General features: G+C 36.3%; 1 protein-coding gene across 1 annotated transcript in view; it reads right to left on the bottom strand.

Moving 5' to 3' along the window:
• Positions 1-22,382, bottom strand: part of HDAC6_1 (Histone deacetylase 6) — a 198,782-nt gene that overhangs the window by 138,142 nt on the left and 38,258 nt on the right. The window contains exons 19-27 of the mRNA XM_051212727.1: positions 21,058-21,195; positions 19,016-19,087; positions 16,017-16,147; positions 15,839-15,907; positions 13,318-13,444; positions 12,202-12,327; positions 9,545-9,852; positions 8,607-8,674; positions 6,047-6,340 (exon numbers count right to left, since the gene is read on the bottom strand). Of these exons, the coding sequence (XP_051068625.1) occupies positions 6,047-6,340; positions 8,607-8,674; positions 9,545-9,852; positions 12,202-12,327; positions 13,318-13,444; positions 15,839-15,907; positions 16,017-16,147; positions 19,016-19,087; positions 21,058-21,195 (1,333 nt within the window). The remainder of the gene's footprint in view (positions 1-6,046; positions 6,341-8,606; positions 8,675-9,544; positions 9,853-12,201; positions 12,328-13,317; positions 13,445-15,838; positions 15,908-16,016; positions 16,148-19,015; positions 19,088-21,057; positions 21,196-22,382) is intronic.

Genomic DNA, 22,382 nt, shown 5'->3' with positions numbered 1-22,382 from the left:
TATCGTAATCAATGATTGGAGACTCTGGGTGACAAGGCTCGGAATCGATCACAATGTCGTAGGTGTATATTCTCTTTGTCTTCCCTTAAACTATGAAATTAAATTCACTTCATATCTTTCTATCAACTAATTCTTTCTTCTTGTACTATATCCTTATATACAATCTTTTTATATATTACCACCATTGAATTAACTACTTTTATGAATCCGGTGTTCATCTTGTTGTGCTAATGAGGTATGGCAACTTGTACCGATGCATATATATGCTTGGTCCTACGTTGTAGCTGACTGACTGAATGATCGATTAAATATTAAAAGAAATAGGAAGAAAAATAAAAACGAACTAGTGAATACAACGTGTTATAAACAAAGTACTCAAAATTGACTAGTTTAGGACAAGTAACAAATTTCATGGTTTTAATTGTTTAAATCAAAAAATGTAACACCATTTTTAATAATCAGTGAATAAATGCATATTTACTTCAAAAAATAAAGGAACTATTGAATCATCCTGGTATGGAGCTCCTCAGAAGTGTGTATCCACGATCCCGTACACGAGATTGAAGGGCTTGGGCTCAAGTCCCAAGTACAAGATCGTTTCGACACACTACTGATGAGTCCCATACAAGGACAAAATAGTCGTCTGGTGCATCCACGTTTTTAATGATTCTTTAGCACATAGATCGACTCGTGAATTCAACTATGAAAATACTACAATATCCATAAATCCTGATTTTACATTTGCATTGTCAGTATATTTCAGCAAATAAATAAAATAACTATTCTTTTAATTAAAATTTCAATTATTAATGATCTGTACGTTATAACATAATGAATGTACAGAAACAAACCAACTGTTATAAAGGGAAAAACCAATCGTAGTGTGGGATGTGTTAGTTTAGTCGTATATTACCATTGATCAAATCTCTGCATTAACAATACCTTCCATATTATACTATACTACTTGTTATGTAATCAGTAGTTCAAATATAAATGAACCATTTTTAAAACCTAAATGTGTTAAGACGAATATTTTTATTTCAATGGTTAAGATCATGAGTCAGTTGAAGCTAGAACACCATGGAAAACCTGGAAGCACTAGACGGTCGTTTCGTCCTACCGTGGGGCTCCTCATTAGTGCGCATTCACAATCCCGCCACGCGAAGATTCGAACCCAGGACCTATAAGTCTCGTGCGCAAAAGCTCAACTTCTAGACCACTGAAATTGGCGGCATCCAATGGTGTTAATGTCTAATTTCAACCAATCCACGAAATTGAGCGACACATCTACCATTGTTTTTAGTGAGTTACTATCTCACAACAGACACGGTTGAACTCCACTGGTCACTGATTCTCACAAGAACTCCAGGATATACATCTTGACTCATGATCTTAACCATTGAAATTACTATAATACCCTCCAAACCTATCGAATATTTTTAACTTTGTTGCAAACGTATCATTTTATTTTATCTGTTTATATCACCATGCTGATATTCTCCACCTGAAACCCTTTTAGGTTTACTACTGATCTACATTTAAGTCGACGGCTTGCTTGAATACCTGGGCTACCTGTTCCTGACATCTAGATATTTCAATAAAGTTATCTGTTTTCTTGTTTGTTTTAACACATCATTATGTCTATTGAGCGCACAAACTATTTAAGAGCGTTTATAAAACGTTTACGACATTTTGCTATACAAGTTACAAAAACGTACAATCAGCGACATCATGGTGACTGGCAATGTGCATTGAAAAGAATGAACATTATTATTCAGATGTCGATTCCTGAACTGTTAACATCCAACAGGTGATCATTCAAATATTTATCGTCAGGATCGATCAAGAAATAAGAAAAAGAAACTTGTTGAAATACTTTCTGCTTATAAATTCTATTTTGTATCAAAAATATGATATTGAATAAAGCCAATAGTAACAATAATATTAATAATAGTAAAATTACGGTGAAGAAGGAGAGTTGAGCATGGTGTTAGCAACCTCATCCTGTAGAAAAGAAGCTTGTTAAGAAAATACACTGAAGTAAAATTTCCTTATCTCTTTACTTAACTCTATCTTGGGTGCATATATGTATGTATACGTATACATACATATGAAACAATATCAGGAAAAACAGGATGAAAAACAAGCAAATAAGGAAAGTTGAATAATAACAATAGAAATTAGGTTTAAGACGGATATAGAAGTTGGATACTGGTTAAGAGCGGAATTTAGGACAAGCATTTCGTTCAATTTGTGACTCATCATTAAGAAAGGTATTGAGTTTGAGCTCCAATATGACCATCAGCTTGTGGATAATAGTACATTCAGTGGATAACTTCTAGATAAGATGGAACGTGATTCATAGATTTCACTGCTAGCTTTTAACAAGTATGAATTATAACTTATAACTACATGACAATATTAAGGCGGTCTACCCAGGATACATATTTAACAAGATAGACTGACCAATCACCAAAACAAGGAAATTCATAATCTTACAAATAGAGCTTTCACTGTCTTCAACAATTTGAAAACGAAAGAACTGATAGGTTTGGATAGATTCTTAGAAAAATAACCATTAAATGAGTTTATGTGTGGACAATAGCTAAATTATGATCAATGTCAGTTACATTATGTAAGGACCACACACTTTTAATATATTTCCTTTCTTTATAAAATTAATTACGTGTATATGTATGTTAAAATCATGACACTTCGGTTCATTGTTGAACAATCAGTGGAATGGAACTCGTCTCTTACATTGATTCCCTCTATCATGAGAAAGCATTTGACGACGTGGATAGGAGAACCTCATGAGACGTTCTTCAACGCTATGGTTTATCTGAGAACGTTAACATCGTATGAACTCTTAAGACAGATAATACTGAGTTGTCCATGGTGGTCAGTTCAGACACGTTGCAAGTGTACACTGGTGTCAGATGAGGCTACTTGCTCTTAGCCCTTCTCTTTATTCTGGTGGTTGAATCGATTATGAAGACCTCCACATCTACGGGAAAAAATGGAATACAATGGACAACTTAGATGCAACTAGACGATCTGGACTTCACAGATGATCTGGCTCTTCTGTCCCATACACACCAACAAATGCAGATGAAGACAACTAGTGTAACAGAAGCCTGTGAATGAGTAGGCCTCAACATACACAAGGAAAAAACCAAGATCCTCAAAAACAACAAGGAGAACACCAAACCAATCACACTTGATGAGGAAACTCTGGAAGTGGTGGAAACTTTCACGTACGGCATCATTGATGAACAAGGAGGATGTGATGCAGAAGTAAAGAAAGTATTGGTAAAGTGTGGGCGGTATTCCTAAGGTTAAAGAACATATGTAACTGTCAATTAATAACGAAGTCAGAATCTTCAATGTGAACGTCATAACAGTTCTACTGTACGGAGATGAAACTTCGAGAACTGCTACAACCATCATCAAGAAGACACAAGTATTTATAAACAGTTGTCTATGCAAGACACTCCATATCCGTTGATCAGATACCATCAGCAATAAACTACTGTGAAGAGAATAAACCACTTTTGAGCTGAAGAGGAAATTCGAAAAAGATGTTAGAAGTGAATAGAATACACATTTTCGGAAATCATCAAACTGTATCATAAATCAAGCGCTAACTTGGAATCCTAAAGAGAAACGGTAAAAAGGAACATCAAAGAACTCACTACTCCGAAAATCGGAAGCTGATAATTAACTGGAAAAGGTTTCCGAGGAAACAGTTGGATGAAGAATGTTGATGGGTAGCCTATGCTCCTCCACGAAGGGTAACAGGAGTAAGTAATTAAGTAAATACATTAAAAGTGAACAGCTAAAAAAATGTTAATAATAAACTAGTACATTCACATATACAATAATTAACACTGGATATCATCTTTTCGTGGAGAAAACCTCAAAGCAGTTAGCAGTTTAGTTGAATGAAACTCTAAAACATCCTTTTTACTTGACTTCATTAGCTCGTGCGGTGTCTGGCTCTCCTGTTAAACGGGATTGAGCTGTACTGTTTAGGTTTTCAAGTGCAAGTCTGGATGGTGTTTGGTCCTTCTGAAAACCAATGTAAAATTACCCTGGCCCACAAAGGTATATTATATAAGTAACTATAACTGATGAATTTGAGACACAATTTACACTTCAGATTGAAATGTTTGAATGAATTCTACAGTGTATATCGTAAATATTCAAGTTAAAATGAGACAAATGATTAAGAAAGAAAAAAAAACACTGAGGTACATTGTTAGCGGGAACAGAGATTGAATTAAGGTATGCTCCATGCACGATTGTGTTGATGCACGCTGATTGGATAAGAATGATCTAATCAGAGCTAGTCGATACTTGGAGAACACTCTAGAATCTTCTCATATAAAAAAACTATAAACATACTAACGCTTTTTTTCCCTTATTGTGCTTCTTACTTCCATCTACCTCTTGTTATTGGGATACGATTTCAGCGAGACTATAATTTATGGACGAATCAATCAGGTATAAGATTAAAGGTCTCGGATTTTGATGTAAAATTCACTTATCCATTTGGCTAAATAGATTCATGGCATTATAGCTTATGTCAGATCGTGATGAAAACCTCTCAAATCTAAATCCTAACCCATACCAGTCAGTCAGTAACAACGTAGAACTTCGTAAGTACGTACATCAGTTCGAGTTGCCACACCACATTAGCACAGAGATGCAGTGGTCGATTCAAATCCCGTAGTGCTAGATGTAGTAAAATCATAAACTGTAATCAGAAAAATAAGGGTTTGAACATGTTATTCAAGGAGTATAATCCAGTGAAATAAATTTGGAAAGAGAAAAAAGAAAGGGACATGAAGAATTCAGAAGATTAGAATTTGGGAGAACACAAAGAGTGTATGCACTTGCGCACACCATTGCAAACGATTTTGAGCCATATTATTCAAGGTCTCTAACCATCGGTTGCTATCATCTCGCGGTCCCCAACCAGGTGGTCTACACCTACCAATATGGCTCAGTCCACTTGTCAGTGACTTCATGGACTTGTACCATGTTTTGGTCTGGCCGCCCCTACCTTTCTTCCAATTTACTCCTATACAACAAAACATCGCACATCGAGGCAGTCGGTGGTTGGGCATACGTAACACATGTCCCAGCCATCTCAACTGATGAAGTTTCACTACTTCATCAATTGATTTGCCATCCTTACCTAGTACCCGTTTCCTAACAACTGTATTACTTACTCGGTGGTCCCAGGATATACGAGCAATATCTCAAATACTTGTAACCTACGGATATCCTCTACTCTTACCGGCCATGTTTCACTGCCATATAGTAGAACGGAACGAACTGCTGCGCAGTAAACACGTCCTTTGGTTGATAGACGGATATTTCGCCTACGCCATAAATGACGCAAGTTGGTAAAAGCTAGTCGAGCCTTCTGTATCCGTGCTGAGATTTCGTCACACACCAGGCCACAAGGACTGATGAAACTCACAAGATAAGTGAAGCGGTCAACACGCTCAACTACTTCACTCCGTATCATTAGTTCGGGTGTCAATGCAACCCAATCGGGAAGCAACATTTTGCATTTCGAGGGGGAGAATCGCATCCCCAACATGCTTGCATTGTTGTTTAGAGTGGTCAGAAGACTCTGCATTTTGTCAGCGTCTTCACCAAATAAAACTATGTCATCAGCATATTCTAAGTCAACAAGTGAACCTCCCGGTAGAAGTTCAACCCCTGCTTAACCCATACCATCAATTGTCAATCTTTATTCTAATTTTATCATACTGGTTTACAACAAATTTCATTTGGTCCTAGTAAATTAGATGGATACTTTCAAGGTCAGTTTGGCATTGTTCAATAGTCATCCATAAATTATAGTCTCACCACAAATTCATTCCTGTTCAACTGTATTCTGATTTGGGGACATGTCAAGTGAATTCATATTCAAGACTACTAAGCAATAAGGAATAGCTGGGTTGTATAATAAGAAGAGAGGATTATAACACACTATTCAACAGTATAAACTGAAAAATATAGAACTAACCATTTAAAGTTAATTTTGTTTTAAATAATTGAGAAAATTCATCATCTAAATTATTATCATTATGATCACCAGGAGTTGATGTACATTTTGTATTGAATTGTTTATCATTTAAATTAAGATTATTTAATTTTGAATGAACTAAATCACTTGAACAACTTAGTTCAATAGTTGTATTAGTACTATTAGAAGCAGGAGTTGTAGTCGTAGTAGTAGTATTTTGAGGATTTTGTCGAGTATTCCTACCAATTACAGGACGACGTATTGAATCTTGATCATAAAGACGATCCACTGGATCTGAGTAAGAAAAAAAAGAAAGAAAGAAAACAAATAGAAAGATACATTTTCATTTCATATTATTTGAGAAGTTGGAATTGATGACAATCACAAACCCCTTCTGATAATAATCATCCGCTCACTAGTGACTGACTTCAAGAGATACTCCTGGAGTTCTGGTGGGAAGCTGTTACAAGTGGAGTTCAACCAGGTCTGTTGTGAGATACTAGCTCACCGAAGACAATGGTATACGGTGGCACAACTTCGTGGATTGGTTGAAGTTAGACATTAACACCATTGGACGCCGGTTCAGTGGTCTAGGGGTTAAGTGCTCGCGCGCGGAACCAGCAGGTTCCGGGTTCGAGTCCCGCGGGCGCGGGGTCGTGGGTGCGCGCTGCCGAGGAGTCCCGTACTAGGACGGAGCGGCCATCCAGTGCCCCCAGGTTTTCCATGGTGGTCTAACTTCAACTGACTCATGATTTCAATCTTTGATAATCACAATTATATTAATCTTCAGTTGATAGTTTTTACTATACCAAGGACTATTTAGAAATAGTGAAAAATTACAAAATCGTACTGTAAAATTAGTAAATAATTGATTTCAGCTATAAAAAACATCGAGAAAGAAGCTCCTTCCAACCTAATTTTCCTTAATATTTTGGTCTTTGATTGAGATCATGAACCGAATGATGTAAGATCACAATTGCAAACCTGGGAGCGGTGAACGGCCGTCTCGTCTTATTGTGGGATGACTACTCAGCAATGCGCATCCACGATTTCGCTCGCGGGATTGCAAGCCATGGTATCCGGTCTCGCGCGCGAACACTTAACCTCTAAACTACTGAACCGGCATCCAACGGTGTTAATGTCTAACTTCAACCAATCCACGAAATTAAGCGATCATCTCCGATCGTACTGAGGTAGATATCTGTCTCTACCCGACACGGATTAGCTCCACTGGTCACGGCTTTTCACTAGAACTCCGAGAATTCTCTCGCGAAGCTAGGCACTCATGAGCACATGTTGTTTCACTGACAAACAATTGACTAACTGAAGGACTTCAATACAACTTGTGTATTCTTGAAGTTCACCATTATGGTTTAGTAATTGGTAATTTATTTTTAACACATAGATGAATAATGTTTCTATTGATATCACTTCGCTTTAGTGTTAACTGAAATATTAATTGATGGCTAATTCTCGAAATTACTCAACTGAAATGCAACCACTGACATAATAGTTAATATGATTTGCATTGATTATTTGAATTCCTAGAGTGAACATCGAATCTGGGATACAGGTACATCCAGCTAATGAGTCTCAAACAGGATGAAACGCGCGTCTTGCATTCCACTGTGAGAAGCCATCCATCTTTAATTATAACGGACTGTTAATGTATGTACAGTAAGCTTGCAAAAATACTCTGTATAGAAGACAATTAAATAAATAGTTGGAACATTTATACTGGTATTTCCAGTACTATATATTTTCTTATAACTGTAAAACATAACTAATGAAAATTGAATATGTTAATTAGACCTATGCAAAATAATTCGAATCCGTTGGTCATACAATACACTATCAGCAACAACCAACTATGGAGGAGAACAAACCAGATCCCAGAGGAGGAAGAAATCAGGAAGAAGCGTTGGAAGTGAAAAGAACATATAGTGAGGAAAGCACACAACTGTGTCATAAGGCAAGCCCTCATCACTTGAAATCCTCAAGGCCAGAGGAGGAGAGAAAGACATAAACATTGATACAAGGAGGCACTGAATGCATATGCGCCACATATATCAGTCGATTTGTGTGACGGATGGGATAATGCCTAACTGCTCAAATCGAAACAAATGGTTTTACTCAGGGGTTCACACTCGGAGCCTTCGACCTAAAGTCTGATCCATAAGACAGTGGAGCGACGTTAGGAGAAGTAGTCGCATGGTAGCCGGTGATTAACAATAGGTTCATACACCATTTGTTCCCTCAGGACACTGGAACCCATGTGCACCATTGGTTTGGAATCAGGGTTTTCCAACTCCCTTAGATGAACTCTCCGTGTCCACCAAACCGGTTAGAGTTCCGGATATTCGCTTTTCTTCCTCTCAATTTCGTGAACAACAGTAATGCCGCGAAAAGGAATTCGCTGACAGTGCCTGTATAAACGCATGACTATGTAAGAGCATTTCGAGAGTGAGAGATAACTCTCCTCACTCTCGGCCGTACCAAACCATAAAAACTGTATAGAAAATAATTTTATACAGAGAAAAATGTATAACAAAAAACATACCGAAACCTTTAAGCATATTCCAATAGTTTGCATGAATTTCAATTGTTTGTTGCATTGATTTACAACTTCTGTTGTGTTTTTTTGTTTAAAAACAAGAAACAAACAAAGATCTCAATACAACATAAACTATGATGAAAAAAGAATAGAGGCATAGACCAGTAGAGAAAAATATCCAATAATTATGAAGTACTACAGAAATGTTAGTCAACAAGACGAATAAACAGTGTTCAATGATTGTCATTAGTTTTCTGAAGTATTGCTTAGTGTGCGGAGAGTATTATGGAACAACCGAGTGAGGAATGTTCAGATTAGGGATAGGATACTAAGCAAAGTTAGTAAAAAAGACTGAAATTTTACAGACTGATGGTGATTAGGATATGTTTTATGTATACCAACCCACCGTCCTTATCTTGATGAGCTATTTTGGATGAATTAGGAAAATGCTGGATGAATACTAGCGGTAGTTAAACTAAGATCTGACAACAATTTATAAACTAGTTAAGTATTGAACTAGACTGTATCGATAGGTGCTCAACGTCAACACTGGGATGAGGGTACATTCAACTGACGAGTCCTGAACAGAACAAAACAATGGTTCCAGATTCTGCTACTACTAGCCATATATTGAATATAAAGAAACTTGTAACATGGTATTATGGCAGGGCGATCCGCTTAGGATGCTCATGTAGCATCAGAGACTGACCATTTGCAGTTCAGAATATATTAACAATAGGAAATTACACACGCTTACTAATGTGATAATCTTCTTCAGTTATGGATGGATGTTAGTGTTCCTAAGGGAGTACACTATACTCCAGGGCAAAAAGGTGATATCATACTGTTATCACTTGTTTAATATAAATTATAATACATATGAAGAGCTATAATAAACTACATTAAAATGACATTTGATACATAAAAAAAGAGTATGACATTACTTTTCAGAGATGGAAAGATTCGATGCTAAACGTGGACAATAATCACCTAATAATGCAGCTACACAATAAGCAACACATTGTGATAAAGCAGTTAATTGATAGCCACCTTCTAAAGCTAATACTAATCCACCAGAATATGATATTGATTTTTCTTGTTGTAAACGTTGACGAGTTTGTCTAGTTGGAGTTGATATAATTGGTGAGTCTTTTCGATGATTTAATGTATATACAGATGGATTTAAATGTACAACTGTCATTAATAAATGTGTTAAATGAGCGAAACATTCAGGAGATACACCTAATCTACCCTTTAAAATGAAAAGATTGAAAAATAGTAATATAAAATGTGATATGTATAGAATGGTAACATTTTAAAAATAATAATTTGCCAACATACAGTTGAGGAAATCGTTGAATCTTGTTGTGATTAAAAACCGATCTAAGTCAAATAACCATTGGAAACCTGGAAGGAATGGATGGCCGTTTAGTCTGAGTATAGAACTCCTCAGGAATGCGTACTCAAGACTCCATAGTCAGGAATCGAACCCAAGGTCTTCAGCCTAGGAAGTAAAGTTAACCTTGTACATTATTGGTTCTCGCATCAGGGGTTTAGAGGTTAAACATCCGAGTGGGAGACAGGAGGACCTGGATCTGATTCCTGATCGCGGGGTCGTGGGTACGCAGTTTTGAGGAGTTTCACAATAAAACTAAACGGCCGTCCAGTGCTTCTAGGTTTTCGAAAGTTGCAGGAATTAGATAGGTTTCATTAATTCAATGAAACAGATATAGCTGTGCACACAGTGAGATTTTTAAGTAAATAAATCTCTGTGATAGAAACTAGAAAGGTATGTTATCTTCGCTTCCCACTGACGAAATCTCGGCATGGATTTAGGACGCTTCGTTGACGTTCGTCGAATTTTTTCACCTGTGGCATAGGCGAGATGTTTATTTGTTAATCAAAGGAGGAGTATATTGAGCAACGGTTAGCCATATATTATTATATGGCTGTGAAACATGACTAGTAAAAGAAGAAGACATACCTAGGCTCCAGGTGTCTTCAAAGCATCGTTAATGTTTCAAAAGACGACTGAATGAGAAACGCTAAGGCTAGGTGTATGGTATTAAATAAAAACGGCAAATCAATTGATAAGGTAATGAACCTCAATTGACTGAGGTGGTTTGGGCATTGATTGTATATACCCAAACAACGTCTACCTCAACATGGAGTGCTGGTGTAGGAGTATGTTATAGAATTATAGGCGTCTAAAACAAGATGTGGGGTTAGTTCATGAAATTATTTACAATTGGTCTGAACTGTATTACTAGATGGAGGTTACCTAGTTGGGGTTGGAGCACAAGTGAAAAACGCAATCAGTAGTTGGTGTTGAGTAACATGGTTCAAAATCAGTCATAATGGCACAGAACCATTCACTTTCTATCTTCGTTTGTACTCCAAGTTTATATATTTCACCCCAAATTTTTTTCGTTCCATTTTCTCGTACCATATTCTCAATGTTTAGTCTGTCTCATTATCGTTACTACTACTACTACTACAATTAATTTAACTTATTCGCTGTTCGTCTCATCATACTAATATGATAATGGTAAATTGAGTTAACGACCATCTTTTGTCAGACTACGGAATAATTATGAGTGACATACTACCTATTACATAAAATTAGACCATTTCATAATATAATATAACTACATGTTTCTTTCAGAAGACATTTGGGAGAGTTTATGTCAACTCTAAAAGAAATTTCTATGTATAACGCGACCACTAAGTGAATGATTTCCATATTAAACTTAGAATTACACACTTGGAGATGGTAAACCTGTTGATGTGATTATGAACGTTCAATGATTGAAGAGTAATTACAACACATCTTAAGTAACCATACATCACCTGTCTAGGACGCCCGACCGTTGTTGCTACCTTGACGTGGTGGTCGAGCTTGCCTATCGTGATGAACCAATCGAGCTATACTGACTGGAACAACCGTTCCTCAAGGTCCTACCATATCAGACAGGTCGGTTGAAGAGCGGTAAGACTAAAAGCAACAAACCCAAGGTCCAAAGGCGAAGTCGTACTGCTGACTGTACAGAGGTGTGACAGCAGTAAAGTGTTTCCTTCAGACAACCAGCATGGCAGTGATGCTGTCTTCCCACAAACGAAGAGTGGAGTTAGAAAAAATCGATTCTAAAAATCAACACCTCACCTTATCACACGGATATCCATCTCCGGCGGTAAGGTCTCAACAAATATGGAGCTAACACAAAAATTACCCATAAAAAGGTCGTGTGTGACCGACCCCAAGCAGTTGTCCCTTGGGCACTACGGTCACGCTCTCAGGTCACTAAGACCAGCTCTAATCCAATTTCCTTTTCAGGTACCTCCAGAAGAACCCTTCCACGGTGTGAGCAACCGGGGAAGTGATAACCGCCCTCATACCTCTAACAGCACTCAAGACTACCTATCTAGGACGAGAGTAGACTGGAAAAAAGCTACAAGTGTCCATATAGATAAGAGATTATTCACTGTCAAACTTAGATATTTTAAGAGTTTTTAAGCTTCCTAGTAAAGTTTATATGGGGCATCCAAATATCTATCAAACAAATATATATATGAAAATAGTCAGTAGAAAAAATACCCTTACCAACTTATCCCCATGAGCAGCATCAAATCCAGCTGAAACTAGAATCAGCTGTGGTCGAAACTCATATAATATTGGAATGATGATATTTGTGAAAGCAACAATGTAATCACCATCTTTAACATCTCTCTACAATAAGGTTAGGGAACAAGGTAAATAACACTAGTGATAAATGTATAGTTAGCATTCTTTCAATACAGACATATATCACATTTAGAATAATAGGATATTATGTTAAGAACTACATCAGATTATCGAACTGCACGTTTTACCTTGACTTGATGGTTGAGTTGTACTATCATAATGAATTAGTCAAGGTGTATTGACTACAGTATTCATTCCTACCATGCCGAACAGGTCAATTGAAGAATAAAGCAGCAAACTAAAATTCGAGGACGAAGTTACATCGATGGTTGTACAGGGGTGTGACAACAGTAAGATGTTTTTCTTATGTAATCAGTCTGTACTGACCTTGATTTTACATAAAGAAGAGGATAGGGTTTAAAAAAGTCGATCCTAAAATTAGTATACTTTGTCCTGCCTTACGGATTTCCGATACCAGAGGAAAGGTATGGAAAGTACGGACCCAAAACAACGAAAACTCAGAAGAATATCGTATATGACTAGCCTTGGACAGCTGTCCGATCAGCTTTACAGTCATGCCTCATTTTTAGACCACCACCCCCAAGAAGATGTATTCTTCCACGATGTAGGCAACCGAGAAGCAACAACTAGTTAGCTTATGAGTGTAAAAATGTAATAAGAATGAAAACTAATATTCTTTTTTATGCTGATATTTTTGGGGCTGTCACATAATAGAAGAGATTCGTACCTCAGGAAAATGAATGTATAAAATGGTGTTAGGAATTTAAAGCATTGGATTTCGACACAGTAGTTGAGACGTAAAGATTTGACAATAACCTGAAAACCGTAGGCTTAATACTCGATGAGGTCGAGGATGTGCGTCTTTTAAGAGTCACATAATAAGACGAAACAATTATCCAATGCTTTTTAGATGTCAATGATTATTTGTGATGTACATTATAATGGCATACAAAAATATACTATTAAAATTTAATTTTAAATATTATATAATCAATTTTAAAACATAAAACAAACCCCATTCCATGCAACATGAATTGTACGACCTAAACCTTCACCAATACCACAAAATTGACTTGAACTAAAATCACTATTTGGAAAATATCGTCCATGATCGAAACGATGGACTGATATATATAAAATACTGAAATTCCCCCCCCCAAAAAAAAGTAGATGTGAATTAGATGAAGAGAAGCAAAAGAAATAACAAAATAAAATAAAGAAGGTATTTTCAATGGTTGATATCATGAGTCAATTGAAGCTAGACCATCATGGAAAACCTGGAAGCACAACATGACCGTTTCGTCCTAATGTGAGACTCCTCAGCATTGGACATCCACGATCCCGCCCCGCGAGATCCGAACTCGGGACCTATCAGTCTTGGGAGTGAGCGCTTAACCTCTAGAACACTGGGATAGTAACTCACTGAAGACAATGGTGAAGGTGTCGCTTAATTTCGTGGATTGGTTGAAGTTAGAAATTAACACCATTGGATGCCGCCAATTTCAGTGGTCTAAAATTCGAGCTTTCGCGCACGAGACTTATAGGTTCTGGGTTCGTATCTTCGCGTGGCGGGATTGTGGATGTGCACTGTTGAGGAGTCCCACAATAGGACAAAGCGGCCATACAGTGCTTCCAAGTTTTCCCTGATGGTCTAACTTCAATTGATTCATGATCTCAATCATTGAAATTACTGTAATATCTACAAAAACCCTTCTGATATGAAAAAACGGCATTGATTAACTTTGTTTAATAATAATAATAATTTACAATAGAGAAAAGAAAACTAAACTCTGAAATCCCAGGTATGAAACCTTTATTTCATTTGGATTAAATTAGTAGAACTAGTTGCTCACTACTCCCTTATACATAGAACATGTTATGCTTCAATGATAAGGTAAAGGAAACCTCTATTTAATCAATGAATTTAAGTTAACGCAAAATTTGTTTATACAATTGTCTAGAGTATGAATAGACTTTTTTTTGAAAAAGTGTCCAACAAATTATTATGTAATTCTGTATGGAAGATAAGGAAAGTAACTACGATGGATTAGCTTAATGTGTATAAAGATAGTTCACTTATTCGTTTATATGATCAGATATACAGATCATTTTTAATGAGGATTCATTCTTCATAAAGTATTTAAAACACTATGGTTTTGTTGAAAACAATGTAAATATCGTTGACCATTGTTATTCTACGACTTAAAGTAAGGAACAAACCCAAGCCCAGAGAGTGAAGTCGTACTACTGACTGTACAGAGGTGCGATAGCAGTAAAGTGTTTCTTCCACACAACCAGCATGACAGTGATGCTGTCTTCCCACAAACGAAGAGTGGAGTTAGAAAAAATCGATTCTAAAAATCAACACGTCACCTTATCACACGGATATCCGTATCCGGCGGTAAGGTCTCAACAAGTACGGAGCTAACGCAAAAATTACCCACAAAAGGGTAGTGTGTGACCAGTCTTAAGCAGCCGTCTCTTGGACACTGAGGTCACACTCTCAGGTCATTGAGACCAACTCTAAAACATTTTCCTTTTCAGGTGCCTCAAGAAAAACCCTTCCACAATGTGGACTACTGCCCTCATTCTTCTAAAAGCATTCAAGACTATTGCATTGACAATCAATTCCCCTCTTCTGAATATCATATTCTTAAACGTCTATTCTTTAAACTTCTCATATATTGTATAAAACAGTAGATATATATTTCTTTCTTAATGCTGTGATATATTCTTATGAAATCCTCATTTACATGTTTCTACTTAGAATTCATTATTCTTCAGCGTATATATATATATATATATTTGGGATCATGAACCGATTGATGTTAGACCACCTTTCGAAACCTGGAAGCACTGAACGTCTGTTTTGTCCTATTGTGGGACTTTTCAGCAGTGCGCACCCACGATCCCGCTCGCGGGATTAGAACCCCGAGCCTTCGGTCTCGGGCGCGAACGCTTAACCTACTGGACCACTGAGCCGGCATCTAATGATGATAGTGTCTAACATCAACAATAATCTCCACAACCCCTATACTAGTTATATATATCTATATGCCGTTTAATAAATAAATAAACCACATACTGTCATGAGTAAGTTTCATCTTATCACTATATTCTTTTTTATTGAGCTTCTTTATAAGCGTGATTATCACTTCCTAATTATCAATTTCTATGAAATTTCTTATCACTATTCAGTATGTTTGTTATACTGTTTTCTCTTTTGTTTATTATTTATTTATTTTGTAGTTCAACCTAGTCTCCCTCCCACAAAAATAGATCATCTTGAGATTACCTGTTGTTGAACCAACACAAAATGGAGTTATTTTAGTACATGAATCAGGACAATAATGTGAAGAGGACAAGCAGAAAAATAATGATAAAGTTTAAATAGTTTGAAGACTTTTTTCATGGAGATTTTGACTAACGAAGATAAATACGAAACAAGGGTATGACGATAAAGACATTGTGTATGTTGTATAATAATAGATAAACTAGAAACATATATATATTACATAAAGAATTATAACTATACTTTGGATCATCTTCAAATATTTCCGCTGTTCCATTTCCATGATGAACATCCCAATCGATAATTGCAATCCTACAGAATATAAACATAAACACATAAAGAGGGAAATTATTTTTTTTAAAAAAAATCCAAATCAGATCATATAAAATGATTATGATAAATGGATACAAGCACAACATACCGTTCTAATCCATAGACTTGTTGAGCATGTCTAGCTCCAATTGCTACATTATTGAAAAAACAAAATCCCATACAACGATCTTTTAAAGCATGATGACCTGGAGGACGAATTAATGCCATACCATTTAAACTCTTTAAAAAGAAATACATATAAAAGATGATGAAGGATTATATATTGTTCTTACAATTAATTGGTGCTTAGTAACAACTATATATAAATATGCTTGTATTACAAAAACTGAATGAAAATTTCATGTTGTCACAGGCCAGTAATCGTTATCAATTAAGAGATGGGTATACTACGCAGCAGTTCGTTCTGTTTTAATTTATGGCTGTGAAACGTGACCATTAAGAGTTGAAGATATTCATAAGCTACTAGTATTTGACCACAGATACCTTAGAAATATTGCTCACATCTGCTGGGATCACCGGGTAAGTAATAGTGAGGTTAGACGCAGGGTATTAGGGAATGATGGTAAATCAGTTGATGAAGTTGTGAATCTTCATCGACTGAGATGATTGACCACGTGTTACGTATACCTGAACACCGTTTACCACGACGTACAATGATAACCGGTGCTGGAGATGGTTGGAAGAAAGTTAGGGGTGGACAAACCAAAACGTGACATCAGTGCTTAAAGTCAATAACTTGTAGTCTAAACCATGTTAGCAGAAATAAACTACTTGGTTATGGTCCGCGTGACTATCGTAACCAATAGTTAGATACTCTGGGTGATATGGATCAGAAACGATCACGATGGCGTAGGTGTATATTCTCTTTGTCTTCCCTTAAACTATGAAATTAAAATCGCTTCATATCTTTCGTTCTACCAACTAATTCTTTCTTCCTGTACTATATCCTTATATACCATCTTTCTTTTGCATATATTACCACCATTGAATTAACTACTCCTATGAGTTCGGTGTTCATCTTGTTGTGCTAATGAGGTATGCCAACTTGTACCGATGCATATATGTGCTTGGTCCTACGTTATAGCTGACTGACTGTATTTATTGATACGAAAGAAGCATTTGATCTGTTTGACAGGATGGTACTTTAGAATTGTTTATTGAAGGCGGAATTGATCAGAAAATTACTAAAACTAAAAAATATTGGTAAACAAGCACTTCAAAGTAGAGTAAGGGTTTACAACTTCTTTCTTTATGTTGTTTCAATCAAATAGTAGAAAGACAATATTGTCCAATTTCATTATCTCTCTCATATATGCTCATGGATGACATTCTTTGAATATTTCCAAAAGAGATAAGTGATTGTGTGAATTTATTAATTGGAGAAAGACTTTTCAACCTCAAGTTTGTGAATGATATTGTCTTAATGTACAATAGTATGTAGATGTATTAAGTTGCACTTAATCAATTGGCCATTACTGTCAACTCTTGAAATTCAAAACATATCGGCAAGACTACTAGAAGCTTCTGTTAATACTGTTTTTAGCAAGTCATTAAAAATAGGCACAAAAAGTCGTGTATCTTGGTAGTTGTATATGTGTTAACATGACGAACACTAAAACAGACTATTCTGGAATGGACTATCTTTAATGCTGTTGTGACGTCAAGCTGGTTGTAAAATGTAGGATTTAAAACAAGTTGGTGGGGGTAGTTCAATTCGTGAAACCTGACCTCTGAGCTACGAATAACCAGCAACTTTTTCATAGATCACTATTTCCTCCAAAAAATTCCCAGCATACAGTAATGAAGCTGTGTTGGCAATCCTACGTTTTAGCAATATGTATTCAGACATAGTGATGATAATCCAACTAATATCATTACTTTTTTTTTTTTAAAAAAAACGACTTTATCGGCTTAGTAATGTTTTACAAATACCGTTATATACTACTGATATGGATATAAGTAACCCACACCACAATTCTGTCAGTTCTTCCAGCACGCATAATGTCCCGAAGCAGTAACTGAATGAAGCCACAGTATAGAGATGTTGTTCAATCTATGACATTGTCTCATAGTATAGTGTTCAAAATAGGAAACTCAAGCAAATTTTGTTTCAATTTACCAATGACATTTTTCATAAATATAAGGTGAATTCCTTCATCTTGAATGGGACTTATAACTGAATTATATTGCAGTGTTGGTTACTATGTTAGGTCCATATAACTTATTCTAGCTTCTGGATAGGCTAATTTATCCATTATTATTGAGTTATGTTTTGACCATGTACATTAACTACTTATCAACCCTGACTGTTTATATATGGGCGTATATTTGTGTACATTTCTTATCTTATTCATCACACGTCTATAACTTATTTTCGTGTGACTATAAATATTGATTCACGCTTAATTAAAGGGAGTTGGCTCACATGTTTTTTCCATTGCGTATCATTTCGCTTCATCCCTCTGTGATTGCCTGTCCAAATCAGTGAGTATACAAAATATATGCACTTGCGCACACCATTATAAACGATTTTGAGCCACCTCACTCAAGGTCTCTAATCATCGGTTGCTATCATCTCGTGGATCCCAACCAGTTAGTCTACACTTACCAACAGGACTCAGTCCACTTGTCACTGACTTCATGGACTTGTACCATGTTTTGATCTGGTCGCCCCTAGCTTTCTTCCAACCTACATCTACACCATGAAACATCGCACATCGGGGGCAGTCGGTGGTTGGGCATACGTAACACATGTCCCAGCCATGTCAACTGATGATGTTTCACCACTTCATCAATTGATTTTCCATCCTTACCTAGTACCCATTTCCTAACAAACTCATTAAGAGTGACTACTTGTGATTGCACTGAATAAACTGATTATCTAGTTTATACTGTGGTACCCTATTCTGAGTCATGGATCCTGGATTGGATATAACGCGTGACCAGTCTCTTTACTGTATTAACATATTATCGTAGTATACCATAAGAATGAGAAAAATATGTTTTAAACCCTCATTCATTGTATCATAAATGATAAACAGAATTCTCAATTGAAAAAAAAAGAGAAAGAAACAAAGGAATATTTACCTCTCCTGAACAAACTTCATCAATAACCGCTAATAAAGAGCCACTAGCTAATAGTGCATTGTCATATGTATGCTAAAACAAGGATAGAAAACAACAAGAAGTTTCTAGAAGAGAATGTTACAAAAAAACTTCATACAAATTCAATGAAAAACAATTTCTTTTTTCAAAAAAAAATCGTTGAAGAGATATTCTGTTATATCATAATGAAGAATAAATGCATGGTAACTGTTCATATTCCTTTTATTATAATATTTTGCCCCAAATACCCTGGTACGGCCGAGAATAAGGAGATTCCGCTCTCCCTCTCCAAATGCTTTCACATGGCTACGCATATATAGCCCCTGACAGGGAAGTCCTATTCACTGCCTTCTCACACCACGGGTGTTGTTTACGAAATTCAGAGGACGAAAAGCGAATGTCCGGCGCTTTAACCGGTTTCCAAACCAAATCAATGGTGCACATGGGCTCCAGTATCCTGTGGGAACAAATGGCATGTGAACCAATTGTTGGTCACCGGCTTCCATGGTACTACATCTCTTTACGATGCTCCACTGCCTTGTGGATCAGACCTTCATGTCGAAGGCTCGGGGAGTGGACCCCTAAGAAAACCACCTGCTTCGGTTTGGGCACCTGGGTAGTATCACAGCCCTCACACATATCGAATGAGATTTGTGTGGCGCATATGTATTTGATGCCTGCTTGTACCAATATCCATGTGTTAAAATAATAATATAATAATTGACTACTATTGTAGAGAACAAGAACATAACTGGAGACAATCGAATGTATTTGAACATACACAGTAAATACTTCATTTACAAAACGATAATCAATTGTCTCAAACTTGACTGTTCCTTTTTGCAAACATCAGTCAAACATCTCAGACTTCGTTGTTCTTACATTTTGATATCAATTGCTTACTGTTTGTGTTCTTTCTTTTTCGACTTTCTGCTGACAGACATTCTAATCCTGACTATCGTTATATACTACTCATGTCGATATAAGTAGCACACACCATACTATTATATGGATTTAATATTCTTAAGTTCTTTCCAATTTCTTAGTTACACTCTCTTACACTCAAAGATATTTTCAGTTTGATCTTGTATAATTGTTATTTTCTATTTTATGATATGGTGTGGTCTACTTTACTTGTATGTAAGCCAAGTATGTCTGAAATATATGGTTCATACAATTGGAAGCTGAGATTATATTCTGAATTCAGTGGTTAGAGTTAGGTGATAAGAACTAGTAAGGACTCTAAGTTGCTTGTACCAGTCAACATGCCATTAGTTTGGCACAGGGATACTATGATATAAGCCGTGTTCTGATTAGTAATCATATCACGTGATAATTTTCTTGTACGACCGAGGATGAGAAGAGTTCTCTCTCCCTCTGTCTTGAAATACTCTTATATGGACATTATCACGGAAGTCCTACTCACTGGCTTCTCATGACACAGGTGTTATTTACAAAATTTAAAGGATGAAAAGCAAATGTTCAGAGCTTAAACCGAGTTACTGAGTACATATTTTCTGTAATATCTTAGTTTTAAACGACTAATTATAAATAAATAATAAATTAGACAATTCATCATGTACTTGAGTGTGAGTTACACAAAATTTGAAGGCTGATGATACTATAGTGAATGAGAACTCTGGTGGGAACAACTGATTTATTGTTTTATAAAAAAAATACAGAATATTTTGATAAAATATGAGAACTATACATTAAATACTTCATTTGCACCGTTGGATGTCGGCTCAGTAGTCTAGTGGTTAAGCGCTCGTGCGCGAGACGGATAGGTCCCTGGTTTGAATCTCGCTAGGCGGTATCGTGGATGCGTACTGCTGAGGAGTCCCATAATAGGATGAGACCGCCATCCAGTGCTTTCAGGTTTTCCATGGTAGTCTAGCTTCAACTGACTCATGATTTCAACCATTGGCACCGTTAAACGATTAAAATCAGTTTATGATATGAAACAATTTAATATCTTAGAATTTATTGATATTTCAAGTGAATTAGGTTTAAAATATACTTACACAATTGAAATAAACAGAATTTTCTGAAGCACCAAAATCATTCAAAGCTGTTTGTTCCATTTTCACAGTTGAGGCTATTGTATTCACATAATCTTCTGTATGTACACGTAATAGTTCTGTACGAGTTGCATAACGTGCCTTTAGAAAAAAATACATATCCAATTAATGGAAATAAACAAACAAAGAAAAATAAAATGGTTATTTAAACTGTAATAACCTTCTCTTTTCTCTATTCAGTAAGTTATATCAGCGATGATTAATCAGAATTCTGATCTAAACATCTTCAGAGATAACATCAAAATGATCGAAACAACTGTGTGCTAAACTATCATCTAATTATTTCAAAGATGTTGTGTATTTGCCCCTAAAATGCCTCGTACGGTCGAGGGTAAGGAGAGTCAGCTCTCGCTATCTAAATGTTCTCACATGGCTATGTGCATACAACCACTGTCAGGGAAGTCATTATCACTGCCTTCTCATGGTGGGGTTTGTTTATAAAATTAAGATGAAAAGCGAATACCTGGCGCTTCAACTGCATTCGTGGATATGGAGGATACACCAAGGGGATCGGAAAACCCTGATTCCAAACTAATGATGCATATGCGCTCCAGGATTCTGAGGGAACAAATGGCGTATGAACCTATTGTTGGTCACCGGTTACCATGGGACTGCATCTCCTAACGTTGTTCCACTGCCTTGTGGATCAGATTTTTAGGTCAAAGGCTCGGGGAGTGGCCTCCTAAGAATACCACCCACTTCGGTTTGGACACTCGGGAAGTATCGCGGCCCTCAAACATATCAAATGATGAAATGTGGAGCATATATTTTGTACTTTCCTGTACCAATGTATTTGTGTTTAAACAAAATAAAAGTTGTACATTTAGAATTGATGAAATTGTTAAAGTGGAGAAGCTCACATTGAACTACCGAACAAAACAGTTACAGTTAACTTAATCCCAAACGCTGAGATTTTTTCTACAGACACAATTCACTTCTTAATGTCGTTCACTAAGTATTTGTTCAATTTTAGACAAAAGCTTGCATCTCTGTAATGTACGGTCCTAAGTAGGATCATGTTTAACAGAGGAAATGGAACGAGTTAGTAAATGTTGAAAACTGACTTCTAGGAAAACCGACTATTAAAAGAAGAGTTTATTTTAAAATAGGAAATGAAAACATTTTATTTTAATAATTACAAACAATTCAAACTCATGTCATTAAATATCTTTAACCATTGATTACTAGTATTATGACTTGTTTCTAGTTGGGATATTTATTTATTTATTTGAATACATATGCGCCACACAAGTCACTTGATTTGTGTG

The sequence above is a fragment of the Schistosoma haematobium genome, chromosome 3 (assembly GCF_000699445.3).
Source record: "Schistosoma haematobium chromosome 3, whole genome shotgun sequence".
Lineage (NCBI taxonomy): Eukaryota > Metazoa > Platyhelminthes > Trematoda > Strigeidida > Schistosomatidae > Schistosoma > Schistosoma haematobium.
This window is presented reverse-complemented; position numbering and strand designations above follow the sequence as displayed.